The sequence below is a fragment of the Pipistrellus kuhlii genome, unplaced genomic scaffold, assembly GCF_014108245.1.
Source record: "Pipistrellus kuhlii isolate mPipKuh1 unplaced genomic scaffold, mPipKuh1.p scaffold_m20_p_120, whole genome shotgun sequence".
NCBI classification, from domain to species: Eukaryota; Metazoa; Chordata; class Mammalia; order Chiroptera; family Vespertilionidae; genus Pipistrellus; species Pipistrellus kuhlii.
Window position 1 is genome coordinate 295,176 of NW_023425428.1, and position 17,726 is coordinate 312,901.

Consider the following 17,726-nt stretch of genomic DNA (forward strand, 5'->3'; position numbering starts at 1 on the left):
GGACAGACTCGGCCTCCCCTTCCGCGGGCTGTGGCCGCCCTCCCACAGCCACTCCTCCCCGTTACCTGCTTCCTCTCTCCGTCCTCGCAGAAGGGCTTTGGGTGTCTGTCCGCCCACAGGAGGCCTGGCACCCGGCTCTGGGTGGACGAGGGCATTGGCTCCTCGCTGTTTTTGCTGGACAGCGAGGCTATCTTGTCAGACGTTCTTAGGGGTGACGTGTGAGGAGGGACATACAGTCTCCTGTCTCAACAACAGGCGAGAACCTCTCTCCCTGGTCAACCTCCGGAAGAGGAACGCGTGCTCTGGAGACGAGGACGTGGCGTCCAGGATAGACAACTACAAAGCCAAGGCCACGCGGCACATCTTCCTCATCAGGCACTCCCAGTACCACACGGATGCCCCCCGGGAGAAGGACCGCACCCTGACACCCCTGGGTATGTGGCGGGGCTCGGCCCCGAACGGCCCCTGTGGCCGGGACCTCTGGCCCAGGTTTGAGCATTGTCATTATCGGTAATTCTCAGCCTCTGACACAAAGCAGCTTTTTAATCACCAAGATGCTGTGGGTGTGGTTCCAGGCCACGGCCGTAAAGCCGGTTGTCATTGTTTTCCTGGTGGAAGGTCTTGCCTTCAATTTGTAAAAAAAGCAAGGTCGTGCAGCAGCAGAAAACAAGGTTGCCCGTGCTGGGGCCCGGGGGGCGAGGCGGGGGGGTTGGCGCAGGCAGCAACACCCATGTTCACGTCTGTGGGGCTCACACAGCCTTGAAGCCTCAGCCTTTGGACAAAGTTGAGTGAGATTGTGTGAGGGACTCAGAAGTAGTAGGCGGGGCCCTCCCAGATGTTAGCAATCCTCTACCTTCGTCATTGTTTTTAATGTTTTCTTCTGCCTGGGACTGGAGGTGGCCAGATCGTCTCGTTGTTACTTGGTAAAGACTAAAGTGTTTGTGGGGTACACAGGAGTGACTCCAGCCGCATGTAATTCTCACGTTTCACCTTCAAGGTCGTGAGCAGGCTGAGCTCACTGGCCTCCGACTTGCAAGCTTGGGGCTGAAGTTTAATAAAATCGTCCATTCCTCCATGACGCGGGCAGTGGAAACCACCGACATCATCAGCAAACACCTGCCAGGTAAGTGGCCGCCCTGCTCCCTCAGCCCCTTGAAGGGACTCCGGGGTCTCCGCTGACCCCTGCTTCTCCCTCCGCAGGGGTCTGCACGGTCAGCACCGACCTGCTGAGGGAAGGCGCCCCCATCGAGCCCGACCCGCCCGTGTCTCACTGGAAGCCGGAAGCTGTGGTAAATCGCCCGAGGACAGTGGTCTCCCGCCTTTCCCTTGCTGCCCCTGGCACTCCCCTCCTCCCTCCGTTGGCCTGGCTGCCCCCAGGCTTAGGTGCCTCTCTCTGCCCCCAGCAGTATTATGAAGACGGAGCCAGGATCGAGGCCGCCTTCCGGAACTACATCCACCGGGCGGATGTCAAGCAGCAGGAGGACAGTTATGAGATCTTCATATGCCACGCCAACGTCATCCGCTACATCGTGTGCAGGTGAGGGGCCCTTGGCGCCTCGGCCGGCCTGCCTCTGGCCTGCAGTCCCAGAGGCCGCGGGTCTGGTAGAATGTGTTTCGTGTGGAGTTTCTCATGATCGTGTTTGGGCAGCAGTTGCCTAGGTCCTGTCCCGGAGGTGCAAGGTGGCCTGGGTGAAGGCACCGTTCCGTGTGTGTGCACCTGTCCCTGCAGTCGTGTCTCCCCTCAGGGTGACGTGCCCACATCCTATTTCCTCGGGTTCACACCGACCGAGTGGGGGGCGCCTGGGCTCCACGCCCTTCACTCGGTGCTCTGGGGGCCCAGCCTCAGCTTTGTTTCCCGGGGGCGTGCTGTTTGCTGCTCTGGGCATCTGAGGGCGAGCTGTCGGGCTGCTGTGCTGTGTACAGGACAGAGCATGTTCACATCCTTGGACAGATTGGCCTAAGCAAGGCCCTGCGGGGTACCCTCATGCTGAAACAGCACGGGGGTGCTAACTGAAGGGCCAGAAAGAGCCAAAGCGTCTCCGTGGTGACAGGCGCTCTGCTAGCTGACTTGGGGCAGACGCCGAGGACAGGGAAGGGACAGGAGACTGGAGCAGGGTTATTCCTTTAAGTTGTGGCTGCCGGTAGACAAGCCGGGCCATGCTCCTCGTCCCCAGGCTTTGGGCACGGAGGCTGTGTGGTGGGTGACGCAGTGACACTGAGCTTTTCGTAAACACCAGCCATGCCTCATGGAGAGCAGGAAAGGCTCCATGGCCGTGGGCTGTCCTGGCCTGGGACGGGCTGTGGGCATTGCTGTTGGGCTGTCCCTGCCTGTCTGTCACAATGGGAACAAATCATGTGTACCCAGAGGACACCAGTGGGTTTTGACTCGTGTGCAGGTTGTGACCTGTGCTGCAATCCCACAGCTGCTGTCACTCAGCCCAGCACCTGGTCTGAGGTGGGGCCCAGAGCTCACAATCCGATCCCTGCAGCACCTTCTCCCTCCCCCCAGGGCGCTGCAGTTCCCTCCAGAAGGCTGGCTCCGCCTCTCCCTCAACAATGGCAGCATCACCCACCTGGTAGTCCGGCCAGACGGCTGTGTGGCACTCAGGGCCCTCGGGGACACAGGGTTCATGCCTCCGGACAAGATCTCCCGCTCCTGAGGGCCACTCCTCACTGGGCCCGGCTCTGGCATCTGGCACGGGGGCCTCCAAGAACACAGAGACTGGCCTCTGGCCGCTCCGCAGGCTACACTGCGGTCACTCCGTTTCTCTCGGACCAGGCGGAGGTGGAGTGATGTCTACATCGCCGCCGTTTCCCGCCCAGGATGGAAAGGGGGAACGCTCTGGCCCTTCGGCGAGGCCTCCTCATGGTGTCACCGTGGAGACCACAGCACCCGCAGTGGCCACACGAGCCCTTGAGGCACTCAACAAAGCCATCGGCACCAGGGACTCGGAGAGCCCAGCATTTCCATCCGTAACTTATTCCGCTTTGTACATTCTCCACATTTCTTAAAGCCTTTGGTCACTTTGTCAATAAAGATTTCCGTCTGTTCTTGCATGGGAAACCACTGTCTCACTCCGAAGTCCTGTGTCCCTGAAGCTGTTGGGTGAGTGAGGCGAACGTATAACCACTACACTACGGAAACAGCTTGCTGTTGAGTGTGAACACACCTGTTGTTAGTCTCTGGCCAGGTGAGAGGGGGTGCCACCTGCTGGTTTCAGGGGAGGGCCAGGGGGGAACAGCCAGGAGAGTCCTGTTTCAGTAAAATAGCTGTCAGCTCATTCTGTTTGCCTCTTGCTATTAAACTTTTGTGCTTATGGATTAAAATATTTGGACAATGAGGTGTCCATCCAGATATTTACAAAAACTACAATTTCTATGAAGTGGTTATGAACTTTTTCTGCAGTGCAACTAAATGGGATGTCTGATCCATGTCTCTGTCAACTTTGGAAATAACTACGAAAATAAAACTTTATTTTACTGGTTTTCAAAGTACTAATTGTGAAATGTTTTAAAGAAACCAGAAGCCTGTACAGCCTGACAAAGGCAGCCACATTGGCTGGGACACCCAGGAATGACAGCTTTGCTGGGCAGCTGCCACCAGAGGCCTCATGACAGGCCTGAGCCAAGACCGTGAGTCTTGACATGACAAATGGCATTTTAGAAGCAGCAACCACACGCACCATTTCTGGAACGTTTTGACAGCTAACCCAGGCTCTGTGCCAACTTCTGAAACCACAAACGGGACAGGAGCACGTATGTCTGACCTCTATGAGGCCAGGGAGCCCAGCACGACTGAGCTCTGGGCTCGGGGGGGCTACAGGCCTGAAGGTGGGGGGCAGGCCCTCTTCCCTGTCCTACCTGTTTGGTGGCATTTCTGCCCTTTGTACAACCTGTGAGGAGCAAGACAGCCTTCCAGAAACCAGAAATGAGCCCCCTCAAGGGGGACACAGCTAAAGAGCGGGAGGAGGGTGTTGGGCATTCAGTTACAGTGACCGAAGGAAACAGGACAGGTGACCAGAGGCTTCTCACACGACAGGACCAGTAGTCAGCAAAAACCCTATTTTAATTTCATCTGAGTATTTACAGCAATATACAGCACAGCAGGTAAGATTCTAGGAAAAACAGGTCAGCACTCTGAACATCTGCATTCTGATTTCTGTTGAGAACAGATGCCTTTTAAAATGCCATTGGCTTTTACAATACAACGTTATTTTCTGTCTTATATCTAGACATGAAAACACCTTGTGTAGCCACCATTAGAATTTTTAAATCTAAATCTTGATTCTAATATTCCTGACCTGCCTCTTGTTATTGTGTGAAATAACAATTTTCATGAATGAAAAAGAATCTCACACACTACATTCTGAAAAAACAAGCTCAGAAAAAATAAAAAACGATTTACAAAAGGCACTGAAGTCAGTAAAGCACAGGTAGAGTTTTCTGTCCTTGGAAATCTGGTCTGGGCCGAGAGCTGTGGTGACCCCCACGCTCTGCACACAGACGGGGAGGGAGGACTCCTAAAGTAAACCACACTCGAGCAACTAAACCAGGCTCAAACCTGCCAAAAGTCAAAAGTCGACCTCTAGTTTCTGTACATGTTATAAAGGAACTCTGACTGAAGTGAATTCTAAAATATGAGATAATTTCAAAACCGAGAACTGACAGATCATCCCACCCCACTGCACCGGCAGCACAGAGCACACACAGCTCAGAGCTGGCGGAAGGAAACACCTGGCTGTGCAAGTCCTGCCTGCCTATCATCCGCCTCCCAATGGCTGCACATTTCGTCCAAGAGAGAGAACGGCTTTAACTTCATCTAACCAAGGAGCCCAAAAGTGAAAAACCCTCCCCAGAAAAGGAAGGTGAACAAAATCATCTTAGTTGTCAGAACAGTTGAAGTGAACATGGCGGTGAGGGGGAGGAGGGCTGGTCCCGCACGGCCATTGTGGGAATGCAGACAGCTTAGCTCCTGCCACACACGCACCAGGATGTCACTGTGGGCTGCATCATGCCGAGCTTTCAGAAAACATACCCGCGTTTGCTTTCATCAACTTCTCTCAAAATGCCAGAAACCTAAAGTTTACATGAAACGTCTGCATTTTCTAGAACTCTCTTACTCTCAAAATAGGGGTTAATAAGTGAATGAGAATACATCCTTTTTGTAAATTTTAGCAATGCACACGTTACCCTTCTCAATGACGCGAGAGCCCAGCACCCACACCAGCCTACAAGGCTGCATGCGGGGCCAGGCGCACCATCCTGCGCAGGTGGCACCCGTTGGCAGGGCTGTAGCGCCCCGGGCTGCCCATACGGGGGGAGAGGGGGGCAGAGCTGGGCTTCCTGGGGCTGCCCACCGCGGGACCACTTCTCCCTGGGCTGCAGCTCGTCGGGCAATCAAGATCCGGCAGCTGAGACGTCAACTTCCCTTTTATCGAGGGGCTCGGCCAACTGAGGAAACCAAGAAACGGCTGTGAGCACGGTGGGTGTGGGGAGTGTGGAGGCCACAACAGGACCTGGGCTCCTGCTTCTGAGCTGGGGCTCCACTGTGGCCCCAACCAGAGGCCCTTAGAAGCTCAGAACACTGGCCCTGAAGACTCACAGCTCATGTGACTGTCCATGTGAACCCACATGGCCATGACCAGGAACCCCGCATACCCCCCCCCCCGCAGCCTCCCTGTCAGCAGCACCCTTATGTTCCTGCACCCACTATAGACCTCCCTTCCGCAGTGCCCCAGCCACGGCTGCACCAGAGGAGCTACACGCTAGCGTGGCAGTGTCCTCGCAAACCACCAGGTGTATGTGGGTCAGAATCAACGCTCCGGATGCTAGTCCCAGCAACCCCTGGGCTGTGGTACCTCTGCCTGTCGGAGGGTGGGTAGCCCAGGACAGCGCTCCTCCACCTGTGCACGGCAGGGTGCCGCTGAGGGTCCAGGTCTGCACCCTCCAGAGCTGCCAAGACGTCACGATCCAGTTTGGACGGCTCTTCCCTGCACGGCATCATAGAGAAGAGAACATGTGACTAGGACAGACTTCACACCCTGCCTTATCTCAGGGACCCAGCACATGGGGTGTGGGGAACACCCCATGGTGTCCCAGCGCCCCAAGACCCACCCCTGCTGTGAAAGCACAGTCCTATTTCCACTGCTGAGAACCACCAACTGGTCAGGCCACCTGGGAGGTGGAGACTGACCCCAGTAGGCCTTTCTTCCTAAAAGAAGCTACATTCTTAGAATGTTCGTCATTCTGGGGGCAACCATTTCCCCAGGAAGGACAGCGGCACAAGGACGAGCTAAAAGGACAGGTTCCCACCAGCCCGAGCGCCAGGCTATGGCCGAGAAAGCTTTCAGAGAACCAGTGTCACACGCACATCCCTCACTCCACATCACTGCACTCAGCCCCGCCCCACAGCCACCCTCATGCTCACCCACTCCTACCCCAGAAGGAAGAGCCTCCGGACAGACTCCTTCCTGGCGGTGACCCCCAAGGGCTCGGAGGACGCAGAGGTGCAGCTGTGTGGGGCCTCGTGGCCGGGACAGTGGGGGCCCAGGCACATGTTGGCAATGCCCGCCGATATCTCGCCTTCCGTCCTTGCTTGACTGCTTCCAAGTCTGTCGGCCGCAGGAGGCTCGGCATCACTGTCCACCGCTTCTGGTCTCGCCGTCAGGATCTCCTCCTCTCTCGTTTCCACACTTTCACTTGGTGTCTCGGGAAACCCACTTCCTAGATTCTGCAACTGGAGCTTATGGAACTCCACAGTCAAGCCGGAGACAGGCGACGAGAGGGCTTCCTCCCCACTGGCGGCCTCTGTCCTCTTCCCACGCGCGGTCCTGCCCCCGCCCCCGGGGCTGCAGAAGCCATTCCTGCTGCTGGGGGGACAGGACCGCGCCGCGTCTTCTATAAGGTCCGCCCTCTGCTCCGAGGGGATGTCACCCCCCGAGCCTCTGGAGGCCCTGGCTGAGGGCTGGCTGTGGTTCCGAGCTGTGTTCTGCCGGTTTTTAATCTCTTCCAAGCTCATGTCACCGTCTTCCCCCAGAAAGGCCCTCACGGAGATGGGATTGCTGCACTTCCCACGACAGCCTGTGGGGAGACAGAGTGGCTCCTCAGGTGCAGGTAACAGAGTCTGAGGACATGCACTCGGACAGCACAGTCCCCATGACCAACCCGCCTCTCATCACAGCCTCCTCAGACACAAGACAGACCACCCACCCTGCTCGAGGGAAGGACCAGCAGGGGAAGCAAACTGAAGCAGCCTCCAGGAAAAGGAGAAGGCAGACAAAGTCGAAGCAGCCACAGGGAGAGCGGGCAGCCAGGTGCCTTCCTCTGATCAAGGACCCCGGCACCGAGAGCCTGAGGGGCAGAGGAGCAGCAGGCGCTCACGCATCAGCAGGGACGTGCTCCTGGTCCAAGTCCTGGGAGCACAGGGACGCCCACAGGCCCTCACCAAAGGCAGAAGCCTCGTTTTCTCCTAGGTCTCGTTGGGCCTTTCTGCCCACTTCCTGCTGTGCGAGGTATTCCTCCAGCTTCTGCAGGCCCTCCTGGGAAGACAGGTCAGCGAAACAGCCCAGAAAGTCCCAGTACTCGACCCAGGGGTACCCCAGCTCGTGAGCCAGCTGCCTGTGGGAATAAAGCACAGGAGAGGTGTACAACCAGAGGAAAAACTCCCAGAGCTGTCACACAGCAAAGAGCAGTTAAGGAAGAACACCGCAACCAGACACACCTTCCCAACACACCACAGAGGTAAAAGACAAAACAGCAAAAACAGACAAATGGTTAGTTTTAATAAAAGAGTGATAAAAAGTTGGATAGGATTCTGGTTTTAGCCAGGCATATAAAATTTACAAACTGTACGCCTGAAACTGGGCACAGATTTTGCGAAAAGGTTCTAAAAAGCAATTCAGTGACGCTTTATTTGATTGCATTATAATTTGGCTCCCTGATTATGACTTACAGCTTCTAGCCACGCTGAGTCTTGTGTTCTATTTTCTCCCGCCCTGCCAAGGAAGCACGCATGTAGGCCACCTCACTCCAAACCCGTCCATCCCTCAGACACAGCGTCCCCTTGGGGAGGGATGCAGCATGTACAAGGTTTGCAGGAACCAGAGCTCAGGAAGAAAGGTGTCCTGGAACTCTGGCTCTCAAGGCAGACGTCCCGAGCTCCCGCCCGCCAGCACAAGCACACAGAGCGGACACACGCCTTCGCCGCCTTCCTACCTTCCCATTCTCTCCATGCCCCGCTCTGGGTCTGATTTCCGGACACTGTGGAAGAAGCCTGCTTTCTCCCGAGGCGGGGTTTTCCAAAGTCTGCGAAAATCTCTTGCCTACGAGGAGAAAGCGTGTAAGCTGTGCGACGGGGGCAGCGAGGAGCTCCTGCTGGAAGCTTCCACAGCAGCTCACCTTGGCGGGACTCATGGGCCCTGCAAAGGCTCTCAGGGTCAGAACGGGGTCCCTGGGGCTGCCTCCGCCATGGCTGACGTGCGCGGTCTCGGCTGTCTGGTCTGGAGACCACAGCTCCCCGATCACTGGGGACGACGTGTCCTCTGCCCTCAGGAGAGGCACGTAGTAGTGACCTGGGAAGACACCAGAGCTGAACCAGGAGCTCAGACGCTCCTCACCTCAGGGCGTAAGACACCACACGGCGACGCCATGCTCTTCGCAAGGAAAGGCTGCCATCTCTGGAGCTGAAGGACCTGGCGAGAGGCCAGTCTGTGCCAGTCTCACTAATGAGCCTACGTTCTCCCTCTGCCGGGAACAAAAAGGGGAGGGGAGTGCAAACAACTCCTCACCTCAGGTCAGAAGGACTGAGGCAGGCCTGTGTGGACAAGATCAGCATACATGGGCAGCAGAGAAATGTTAAAAAGAAGGTACATTTTCACCTCTCCCTTTCCAATTCCCTATCCTTTCTGTATGTCACAATTCTGTGTCACTGACACATCTTTAAACAGCAGTGGAACCACAAGACCGTGGAGGGAGGTCACGAGGGAGTGTGGCGAGGTCGGGAGGTTCAGCAGGGAAGCTCCGAGAGCGCGTACGGACGGCTGGCTGTCGTGTGCCAGCAGACCACATTTACAAAAGCAGGAGGTAGCAGCAGCATCTGTCAAATGGGAACTGGCCGACGGGGACTTGGTAAGAATGGAAGCCAGAGGGGGCGAGACAGGCAGCCAGTGGCGGTCAAAGACCTCTGGCTCAGATGACACGGAGGCACTTCTGCCGAGTCCCCGAACCTCACAGGAAATGACAGAGGAGCGTGAGAAAGGCTGCTTCTGAAGCCAGCCCTCCTCACGCCAGAGCCTGCCAGCTGGGGGGCACAGAGGCCACGTCCCAGCAGCTCCGGACCAGGGAGCGAGGCCCCGAGGCACAGGTGGACCTCCACAGACCCACCAGCTCACGTCGTGAAGAGCCAAGCAGCAATCCAACTCTGGGTCCAGAGTGAGGAGGCCCAGGGCCGGCCAGGCCTCGGAGTGGGGCTGCCCAGGAAGCCAAGGGAGGAGCCGTGTGGCTTGCCAAGGGGGCAGGGCCTGGCATGGAAATGATGATAGGGAGCTTCTGATGGACCACTGAGCAGCCAGGGAGCTCGGCACAGCCTCTCCGACCTGCTTCCACCTGAGAAAGGTCAGCTACTCCTGCTACGGGAGTGGCTGCAGAGGGCAAGGGGTGAGGCCATGAACAACAGGCATCAAAGGAGGGATTATATGGAGACAGATCTGGAACTCGAGCTGGGCGTTCGGGAAACAGTGATGAGAGCTGCAGGTGGAGCTCACCACAGCCCTGGCTTCACTCCCAAACACAGCCAGGCTCGGATGCTGTCTAGTCCTGCCCAACAATGGGCCTTACCCCTACACTCCACACCGACGGATGCCCCTCCTTACCCTTTAGATATTCTCGAATTCGTTCCTTCAGTTCCACAGATTTATTCTTGCTTCTTTCACAAATAACCTGTTTAAAAACACAGAGTTATGTGAAGTTCATTCTAAATCTTAATTTATCAGATTTTCTTATCATTCAAGTTCCTACGACAACAAAATAAGAATAGTATGTTATACTCAAAGAATAGAACCTTATGCACAAAGCCCACACCAAAAACCGTGTGCTGAGCAGCACACACTTCTAGAACATCTGTAACAGCTTAAGGGACAGGACAGGAAGAAAAACTCAGAGTACGGGTCACTTTCATTTCCTCCTGCCTGCTGCTCTACATGCTAAGTTTCTGCACGGAAAGGAAGTCTTAGCGTGTGCCATCGAGTCAGAGCAGAGCGCTCAGCCAGGCTCACAGCCTCCCGTGCTCCGAGTCCCGCGGCCTGAGCCTGCGGCTTGGCAGGGCTGACACAGAACACCTAGGTACCATGTGTTTCTAAAGGGCGCAGGTCCAGGCCAGCTAACAGCTCTAATCCATGGTCAGGTCCCTTCTTTCTCCACTCCACAGGCACAGACACCTCTGGCCTTTCTAAGGCACACTGTGCTCAACTGCCAGAGTATAGATCATGACAAGGCCTGCTTTGTAAGGCTTGTAAGGGTCAGGCAGGAACGTGTGGGCGGGGCTTCGGACAGCCCCTAGTGCCGCAAGCTGAACATGTCATCATCACCATCACCACCACTACCGTCACCCTCACCACCACTACCATCACCCTCACCATCATCATCACTATCACCCTCACCCTCACTACCATCATTACAACCATCACTACCACCTCTTCTGTTCTCTGACCCTGGTCAACTGAGGAATGTACAAGGGACACTTGATACAGACTGGTAGCTGTTGAGAATAAAGTAAAACCAGCACACTGGGGCTGCTCATTCCCTCCTGGCTCTGTAGATGCCTCTTCCTCAGCAGACAGGCTCTAACACTCAGAGTGACTCCTGACTTCCCAGTGGCTGTGATCACAGACTGTAAGGCTGCTAACACTACACAGTGACAGCATTCACAGGTACTTACGTTCTCAGGGGTTTTATCACACTTATTCCGTGGGCATTTTACAATTAAAGGGTGTGAAGAAAGCACGTTGACCACATCCGCATTCCCAAACTTACAAGCAAAATGCAACGGTGTGTCGTAGCCCTGAGAGATGCAGAGAAAGAACAGTTTACTTAAAAGAGAGAAAATATTAGAAAGTTAAAGCCACAAACAATGCTCCACCTGAGACCACGATGCTTCGCAGATGCTTCTCAATGCCCTGACTTGGTCCCTACAGCTGCACCTCCACGCTGCCTGCAGTCCAGGGGCCTGCCGGTCACAGCTCTCCGCTTGGTGAGGTGGACGTGTGTGTGTGAGTGGCTGTTTTCCAACTGTCAGGAGCTCCCTAAGCTCAGTGAATGCAAGTCTCCTTCCTGGCCCTCCACGAGCACTGACAAAGTGCACGGACTAGGCAAATACTCAAAGCTAGGAACCCGAGTCTTGGTGTAACTGAGACTGGCTGTCACGTCACGGAAGGAAGAAAAGGCGCCACACTCACCCCCTTGTCAGGCGTGTTCAGGTACAGATCGAGGATGTAACAAATGCGGTTCTGCAGCATGTCTGGGGCGTCATCAGGGTACATGAGCCGCATAAACTCGGGGTTCTCTAGCGTCTCCAGAGTCAGCTGGCAGATGGAAGCCTGGTTCTCTCTGGCAGCAACGTGCATGACATTGTACCTACATCCCTCCTGAAGAAAACCAGATTTTGAGCCTCATGTTTGCCACCAGAGTCTTGCAGCTAAGGATGCTGGATGCAGGCTTACCTGCACGATGGTTGGATTGTCCCCCGAACCAATCAGATACCGAGGATTACTCCAGATAAGGTCAGAAAAGGTGTCTTCGTCTCCCTGCTCCACAGCTTTTCGCAATTTAGAAGTGAGGTCTTGCGTACGGGGATTTTTATAGCTGTTTGCTCGCTCTCTGTTTACGGTTTCTGACTCAGAAAAGCACAAGCCATCTGTTGCTAAGAGACAATTTAAGAACATTTAATTTGAATAAATTACAGATACAACTACTGCAGATTTGAAAAGGAACTAAAAATAATCTAAAGAAAAAGAGACAGAAGAAATTAATAAACATAAAGGTTAAAGTGATTAAACAGAACATAAACAATAACAGCAACAAGGAATGATAGAACAGCTAAATGAAACTCAAAAAACCTATCTATATATAAAAGCCTAAGTAACCAAGTGACCAAACAACAGAATGACCGGTTGACTGGCCACTATGATGCATACTGACCACCAGGGGGAAAACACTCAATGCAGGAGTTGCCCCTGGTGGTCAGTGTGCTGGCTAACTTCCTGCAGTCCCTCCCCACAGCCGGCCAGTCCCAATTGGCCCTGATCTTCGGCCAGGCGAAGGGATCCCACCCGTGTACAAATTCGTGCACTGGGCCTCTAGTAATAGATAGTCCCCCCCCCGATAAACATGTTTTTTTTTTGTTTTGTTTTTTTGTTTTTTTTTAAAGAACATTTACTTTCACAAACATTTCCTCAGCCCCCCCTGTGCTGCACTGAGGGTGCTGAGTCTGTGGTCTAGTTGGTGACAGGTGGGACAATGACAGTCCTCAGCAGACAGCCAACGTGGAGCCTCCAGCAGTGGCACAAACACAGGCAGCTGCATGTAAGTGAAGAGCCAAGCCCCCTGGACTCCGGCTGGGAAGCTCTGTGAGAGGGCTGAGATCAGCAGCTGCAGGACACAGGAACACCTGGCCATGGCACTGCTCCGATCGTAAAGCACACGGAGCACGACCATGAAGGCAGTGAGCCACAGTGATGTCTATCGGTTCAATGACAACACCTGGAGAAGTGTGAGAGCAATCTTCTCGAGGGAAATTCACACACTGGGCAGTGGGAAGCTTGTCTGAAACCATTCTGGCTTCCCTGTAAGAAGCATCTGTGTAAGGCCCAGCAAGGGACCAGAGGAAACGCAGCAGACGGGACTCTGGACGGACGGCCTGTGTCTGCAGGGAGAGGGCCTTCCTCTGGACCCAGCCAGCCTTGGAAGCAGGACAACTGTGAGCCCCAAGAAGGAACAAGACTGAGGCCAGGGCTTTGCACAATGCCGACAACAAAGGCCCCTTCACTAGACTGGGTTCTGAGCCAAGAGGGGTGTGGTCACCTTGCTGACTGAATGGATTGTCTGGGTCAAAGCTGGGGCCACAGTCCTAGAAGCAGGTGTAGCTTCATGTGTGCAATAGATTGGTCTTGGCATAAAAAAAGGGCCCCTGAGTCTAATCGGAAAAGGGAGATAGGAAGACAGAGGGAACCGGACAAAAGGTTGATGGTGGTCCTTTCACTGCTCCTCCCACAGCCCGTCAGCATTGGGGCCTAGAGTATCGGCCTGACCCACTCAGCTCCCCCTCAACTCCACCCTCATGGTCCCCGGTCCCCCAGCCCAGCCCATTCTCTTCCAGCCGCTCCATGGCCTAGGCCTTCACTTCCTGGCAAACTGGACTTCTCTCAAAGGTAGAGAAAACCAACTCCTGTATATAAGGAGAGCACAAAATACTTGTGGGCAAATCTGACAGTAATGCCAAGCTGTGAACTGCTATATAATTTACCTTTTACCCCACCATTGCTAGAGAGAGATGCTATTTTCACAGGAGAAAGTTGTGAAGAAGTTTTGCTTGGAGAAGGAAAATAACAATAAATTCCTCTAGCAAATTTCTCAGCATCTTCTCTGCTTGAAAAAGCTTTAAATCGGGATCCTTTGATCATCTTGACAGCTTGCAATGCTTCCTTTTTATCTTCATAAACATGAATTCTTTCTAGGAAAATAACAAACGGAAAACAGAGAGTAACTAGAGCCACTGTCACGAAGTCACTCCGAAGGCCCTGAGTTTAACAGTAAACAGTTGTTACCCAGCTGCCTGACTTTTCTCTTATATAATGTTTCCTACTCTTAATCCTGAAGAAAAAGAAATTTCACATTTTCTTTAAGTACTGTATATATTATACATTATATCCTAATCAACAAGTTTCCATTAATTCTTTCCAGTACTACTTTGTTTCAAACAGCATTTTTTTTATGTTGAAAATTATTTATTGTCCATTTGCATTCGTTAACATAATAGATGTTCAGGTTATGTTAAAAAAAAATTTTAAAAAGGCCCTGGCTGCTTTTGCTCAGTGGATCAAGGGTCCTGGGTTCAATTCCAGTCAGGGGCATATGCCTAGATGTGGGCTCGGTTTCCAGTGGGGGTGTGTGCAGGAGGCAGCCAATCAATGACTCTCTCTCATCATTGATATTTCTCTCTCCCTTTCTTCCTTTCTCTTCCTCTCTGAAATCAATTTATTTTTTTAAAAATAAAATGAGGAAGATGATTAACAAATAGTAGCCAGTTAATAAATATTTTTCTTGATTTTTAAAAATTCATATATGGATCAAAAAAATGTTTTAAGAAGAGCCCTACATAAAAATGCCAACAGTGGTTAATTTGGAATAACGATTATGGTGACTAGATTACTCTCTCTCCTCTGCTGTTGGGATTTTTAAGATCACTTACCCTTGCTGTCCAGGCACCCCCTCCCTAGGTAAAAAACATCATGCTGTCACTTTACCATTTCGAGCTGGGGAATCCTCGTAGGCCGGGAACACCCCATAGTACAGAGGCGGCTCAGCAGACGCCCTCTCCACAGTTTTGGGGCCGTCAACGCCAGGCACAGCACTGAAGGCCACGGAGCAGGTCTCAGACTTCAGGGTCTCTTCCTCCGGAGGGTTCAAGCCCACTCTGTAACCAAAATCTCTGTCTTCAGAAAAGCTGACCTGCTCTGCGGGGCTTCCTATGGTAGCCTGGTGTGATGGAAGGGGTCTTCTGTGCTCTAATAAAGCCTGAGCCAATTTTTTCTCAAAAATGAACCTTGTGGTTGCAGTAATGGGTCCACATTTCAATCCGGCTTTGACAATTTCTTCTCTGAGGTCATCTGGATTTAGGAGTTTTAGTCGAGCTAAGATGGCATCCATTGTCATTGTGCCTAGGCCCAAAACAACACAAATCAATTCCAATGTTTAAGTAAATCTTTTCTTTAAGAAGTGGTGCCCTGGTCAGGTAGCTCAGTTAGAGCATCGTCCAGATATGACAAGGTTTTGGGCTCCATCCCTGGTCAGGGCACATACAAGAATCAACCATTGGCCCTAACCAGTCTGACTCAGTGGACTAAAGGGTCCTGGGTTTGATTCCAGTTGATGGCATATGCCTGGGTTGTAAGCTCAATCTCCAATGGGGGGCATGCAGCAGGCAGCCAATCTATGATTCTCCTCGTCACTGATGCTTCTATCTCTCTTTCTCTCTTCCTTCCTCTCTGAAATCAACAAAAAAAAATTTTTTTTAAAGAATCAATCATTGAATGCATAAGTGGAACAACAAATCAATCATTTCTTCTGTATCTCAAATCAATAAAAAAATAATAATGGCAAAAAAAGCTTCAAATTTTCATTTCAATGCAGTGTTTGTCCACACTCTCTGGAGTCTATGAACTCCCTATGAAAATTTTCATTAAGGCATTGGTTTCCAAATCTATCACAACATAAACAAAACTAAGATACCCAGTATCTGGGACATTTGGATAAGAATCTTATCACCTAGCACAATCACAAGGCAGGATCACACTAACATTCCAGGTCGGTAATCACTGGGGAAACTGGCACACCCCTTTGCTGCTGGTTGGAGTGTAATTTGGAACCAATAACAAGGATGGCAACTGGACAGACTATCCAAGCTCCAACTCCAGAAATTTATCCCACAGACAGACTTGCACTTTATTCTGTAAGTGACAAGTTATGCAAAGACTTACAACAGAGAACTAAGGACACAGATAGAAGCTCTGGCAGACATTCTGCTGATGCTAACAAGTAGCTCAAACTTAAATTTTTGTGTGAGCCTTCCCCTGTGCTTGGTGCTGTTTTGAGCACTCTACATACTCAAAATTATTTAACGGCAACAGTAACTCCGTCTGGTAGGTATCATCACTGATCACCCCCCCCCCCACCCCCCCCTTTTACAGATGAAAAACCCAAAACACAGAGGAGCTAAGTGACTTGTCCAGGTTGCACAGCTACCAGACAAACAGACTGGAGTGGGAGCTTTAACCATGTATGTGAAGCACGAGCAGATAAGTCTATGGAGCACAGCTAGAATCAGGGAGGAGGTAAAAATGACAGGGACCTGACCACTGTGACTAATGGGGCTGGAGCCAAGGGCTCAGGCTAGACCAGGAGGTCGTAGGGATGGCCGGATGAGATGCCATGTGAGGGCCCTGAGCGACTGTAGGCGGCCTGGTCCAAGTGCCCAGGAAGTGAGTCCACCCAAGGCAGAGAATATTGGACATAGAGCCAATGGAGATTGAGCATCAGAAACACCTAGAGCACACCACGTGGGCACTTCAGTTTTCAAGTCTGAAATTTAGGAGACAGTAAGTTCAGAGGGGGAAAAAAGAGACTGGGAGTCGTTAGCAAGATTCAGACAACATTAATACTGGCTGTCGTAGGACACTGGGCAAAAGGGGTTCCTCCTATTCTCCTACCTACTTTTGTGCACTTCTTTTCAAAAAGCCTTTTAGGGTGCTGCCTCCCACAGCCCAACTCCAAGATTTCAAAAACAGCTGTTACTTATTTGCAGAGGAGAATTCGTCTGATAAACAGACACTTTATTGCACAGCCCCCCGCCTCACCCCCACCCCCTAAAGCTGCCAAAGAACTTGAAGGGGGAGGCCGGGGGAGCACAGGGTCCCAACGGGGAGGGCACCCTTTCGGATGCTCTGTACACCGATTCCACCATGGGAAGCTAACCCTAGCCTGTTTGGCTCAGTGGACAGAGCGCCAGTCTTCGGAAGGGTCCCGGGTTCGATTCCATGCCTGGGTTGCAGACCCGATCCCCAGAAGGGGCCGTGCAGGAGGCAGCCGATCAATGACTCTCATCATTGATGTTTCTACCTCTCTCCCCCTCCCCCTTCCTCTCCAAAATCAATAAAAACATGTTTTTAAAAAACACTTTAAAAAATGGAAAGCTAAAAACGTAAAGACACCGTCATTCTAGCCCCGTCTCTGGCAGGTTTGCAGTCCGGGGTCTGTGCTGCACCGGGTTTCCGGGCAGGGTTGGCCGGGTCAGCGGACGGATCAGCGTGTCGCCTACGGCCTTGTTCCAGAAAAGAAGCAGGCGGAACACCGGCAAACGCGACAGGGCGGAGGGCAGGCCGGCCCTTCCGCTTTCCATTCAAAACACACACACAAACCCCCGACAAACCTGGCCTTCCCACCGGAGAAACCCAACGTGCGAGCCGGGGGGGGCGGCTGACGCGGGAACCCTGCCGACGCGCTGACAGCCAGACGCCAGGGGGCCGCTCCGCAGTCACCAGGCTCCGACGGACGGACGGACGGACGGACGGATAAGACAGACCGGCCTCAGCGCCGCGCCGTCGTCTGCACGTTAAGGGCCCCGGAGTGGGACTCCCGGCCCCGCACCGGAACAGCGGCCTCAGGCGCGGGTGGGCCCAGGCCCGAGGGGAGCGGAGGGGCGCGGACGGGCCTTACCTGAGTCCGAGTCAGGGTCCGCGGCCGCGCGGGACGGCGGGGCGGGGAGCGAGCTCCGGCCCTGGCCCCGCGGCCGCTTCTCCAGCCGCCGCACCAGCCAGCGCACCGCGAGCAGCAGCACCGAGGCGCCCAGCAGCTCCCAGGCCAGCGCAGCCCACTCGGCGGCCACCAGCCGGGGCCACAGCATCGCCACCGCCCTCCGGCCGCCGCCGCTGCCGCCGTCGCCGCGGAGAAGACGCGCG

General features: G+C 53.4%; 2 protein-coding genes across 6 annotated transcripts in view; one reads left to right on the top strand and one right to left on the bottom strand.

Annotated features, from left to right (window-relative positions):
• The window catches only part of PGAM5 (PGAM family member 5, mitochondrial serine/threonine protein phosphatase), a 13,616-nt gene extending 9,237 nt beyond the window's left edge, over positions 1–4,379 (top strand). The window contains exons 3-7 of one of the 2 annotated variants that reach the window (XM_036434349.2): positions 256–434; positions 998–1,123; positions 1,201–1,289; positions 1,404–1,537; positions 2,510–4,379. In XM_036434349.2, coding sequence (XP_036290242.1) covers positions 256–434; positions 998–1,123; positions 1,201–1,289; positions 1,404–1,537; positions 2,510–2,660 — 679 coding nt within the window. In that variant the 3' untranslated portion in view covers positions 2,661–4,379. The remainder of the gene's footprint in view (positions 1–255; positions 435–997; positions 1,124–1,200; positions 1,290–1,403; positions 1,538–2,509) is intronic. The other variant, XM_036434350.2, reaches the window with a different exon arrangement.
• On the bottom strand, positions 4,050–17,725 carry ANKLE2 (ankyrin repeat and LEM domain containing 2). Of its 4 annotated transcripts, none has more exons than XM_036434335.2 (13): positions 17,485–17,725; positions 14,517–14,930; positions 13,529–13,723; positions 11,715–11,911; positions 11,451–11,639; positions 10,934–11,056; positions 9,870–9,936; positions 8,398–8,570; positions 8,215–8,321; positions 7,445–7,617; positions 6,438–7,080; positions 5,859–5,990; positions 4,050–5,451 (listed from the first exon to the last, which is right to left on the bottom strand). In XM_036434335.2, the coding sequence occupies exons 1-13, from the start codon at positions 17,669–17,671 to the stop codon at positions 5,229–5,231; spliced, it is 2,823 nt and encodes a 940-aa protein (XP_036290228.1). In that variant the 5' UTR covers positions 17,672–17,725; the 3' UTR covers positions 4,050–5,228. The 4 variants fall into 4 exon arrangements, with proteins under 4 accessions (XP_036290228.1, XP_036290226.1, XP_036290225.1 ...); XM_036434333.2 differs by having other exon boundaries at positions 11,715–11,914; XM_036434332.2 differs by having other exon boundaries at positions 13,517–13,723.
• Position 17,726: the final 1 nt, after the last annotated feature.

What these genes read in the sequence shown, in the direction of transcription:
- ANKLE2 (XM_036434331.2), bottom strand. Translation starts at nt 17,671, where the DNA reads ATGCTGTGGCCCCGGCTGGTGGCCGCCGAGTGGGCTGCGCTGGCCTGG. An exon ending in GTGATAAAACCCCTGAGAAC is followed by an intron (nt 9,937 to 10,933) that starts GTAAGTACCTGT and finishes GTTTTTAAACAG; the next exon opens with GTTATTTGTGAAAGAAGCAA. An exon ending in GGCCCATGAGTCCCGCCAAG is followed by an intron (nt 8,322 to 8,397) that starts GTGAGCTGCTGT and finishes TTCTCCTCGTAG; the next exon opens with GCAAGAGATTTTCGCAGACT.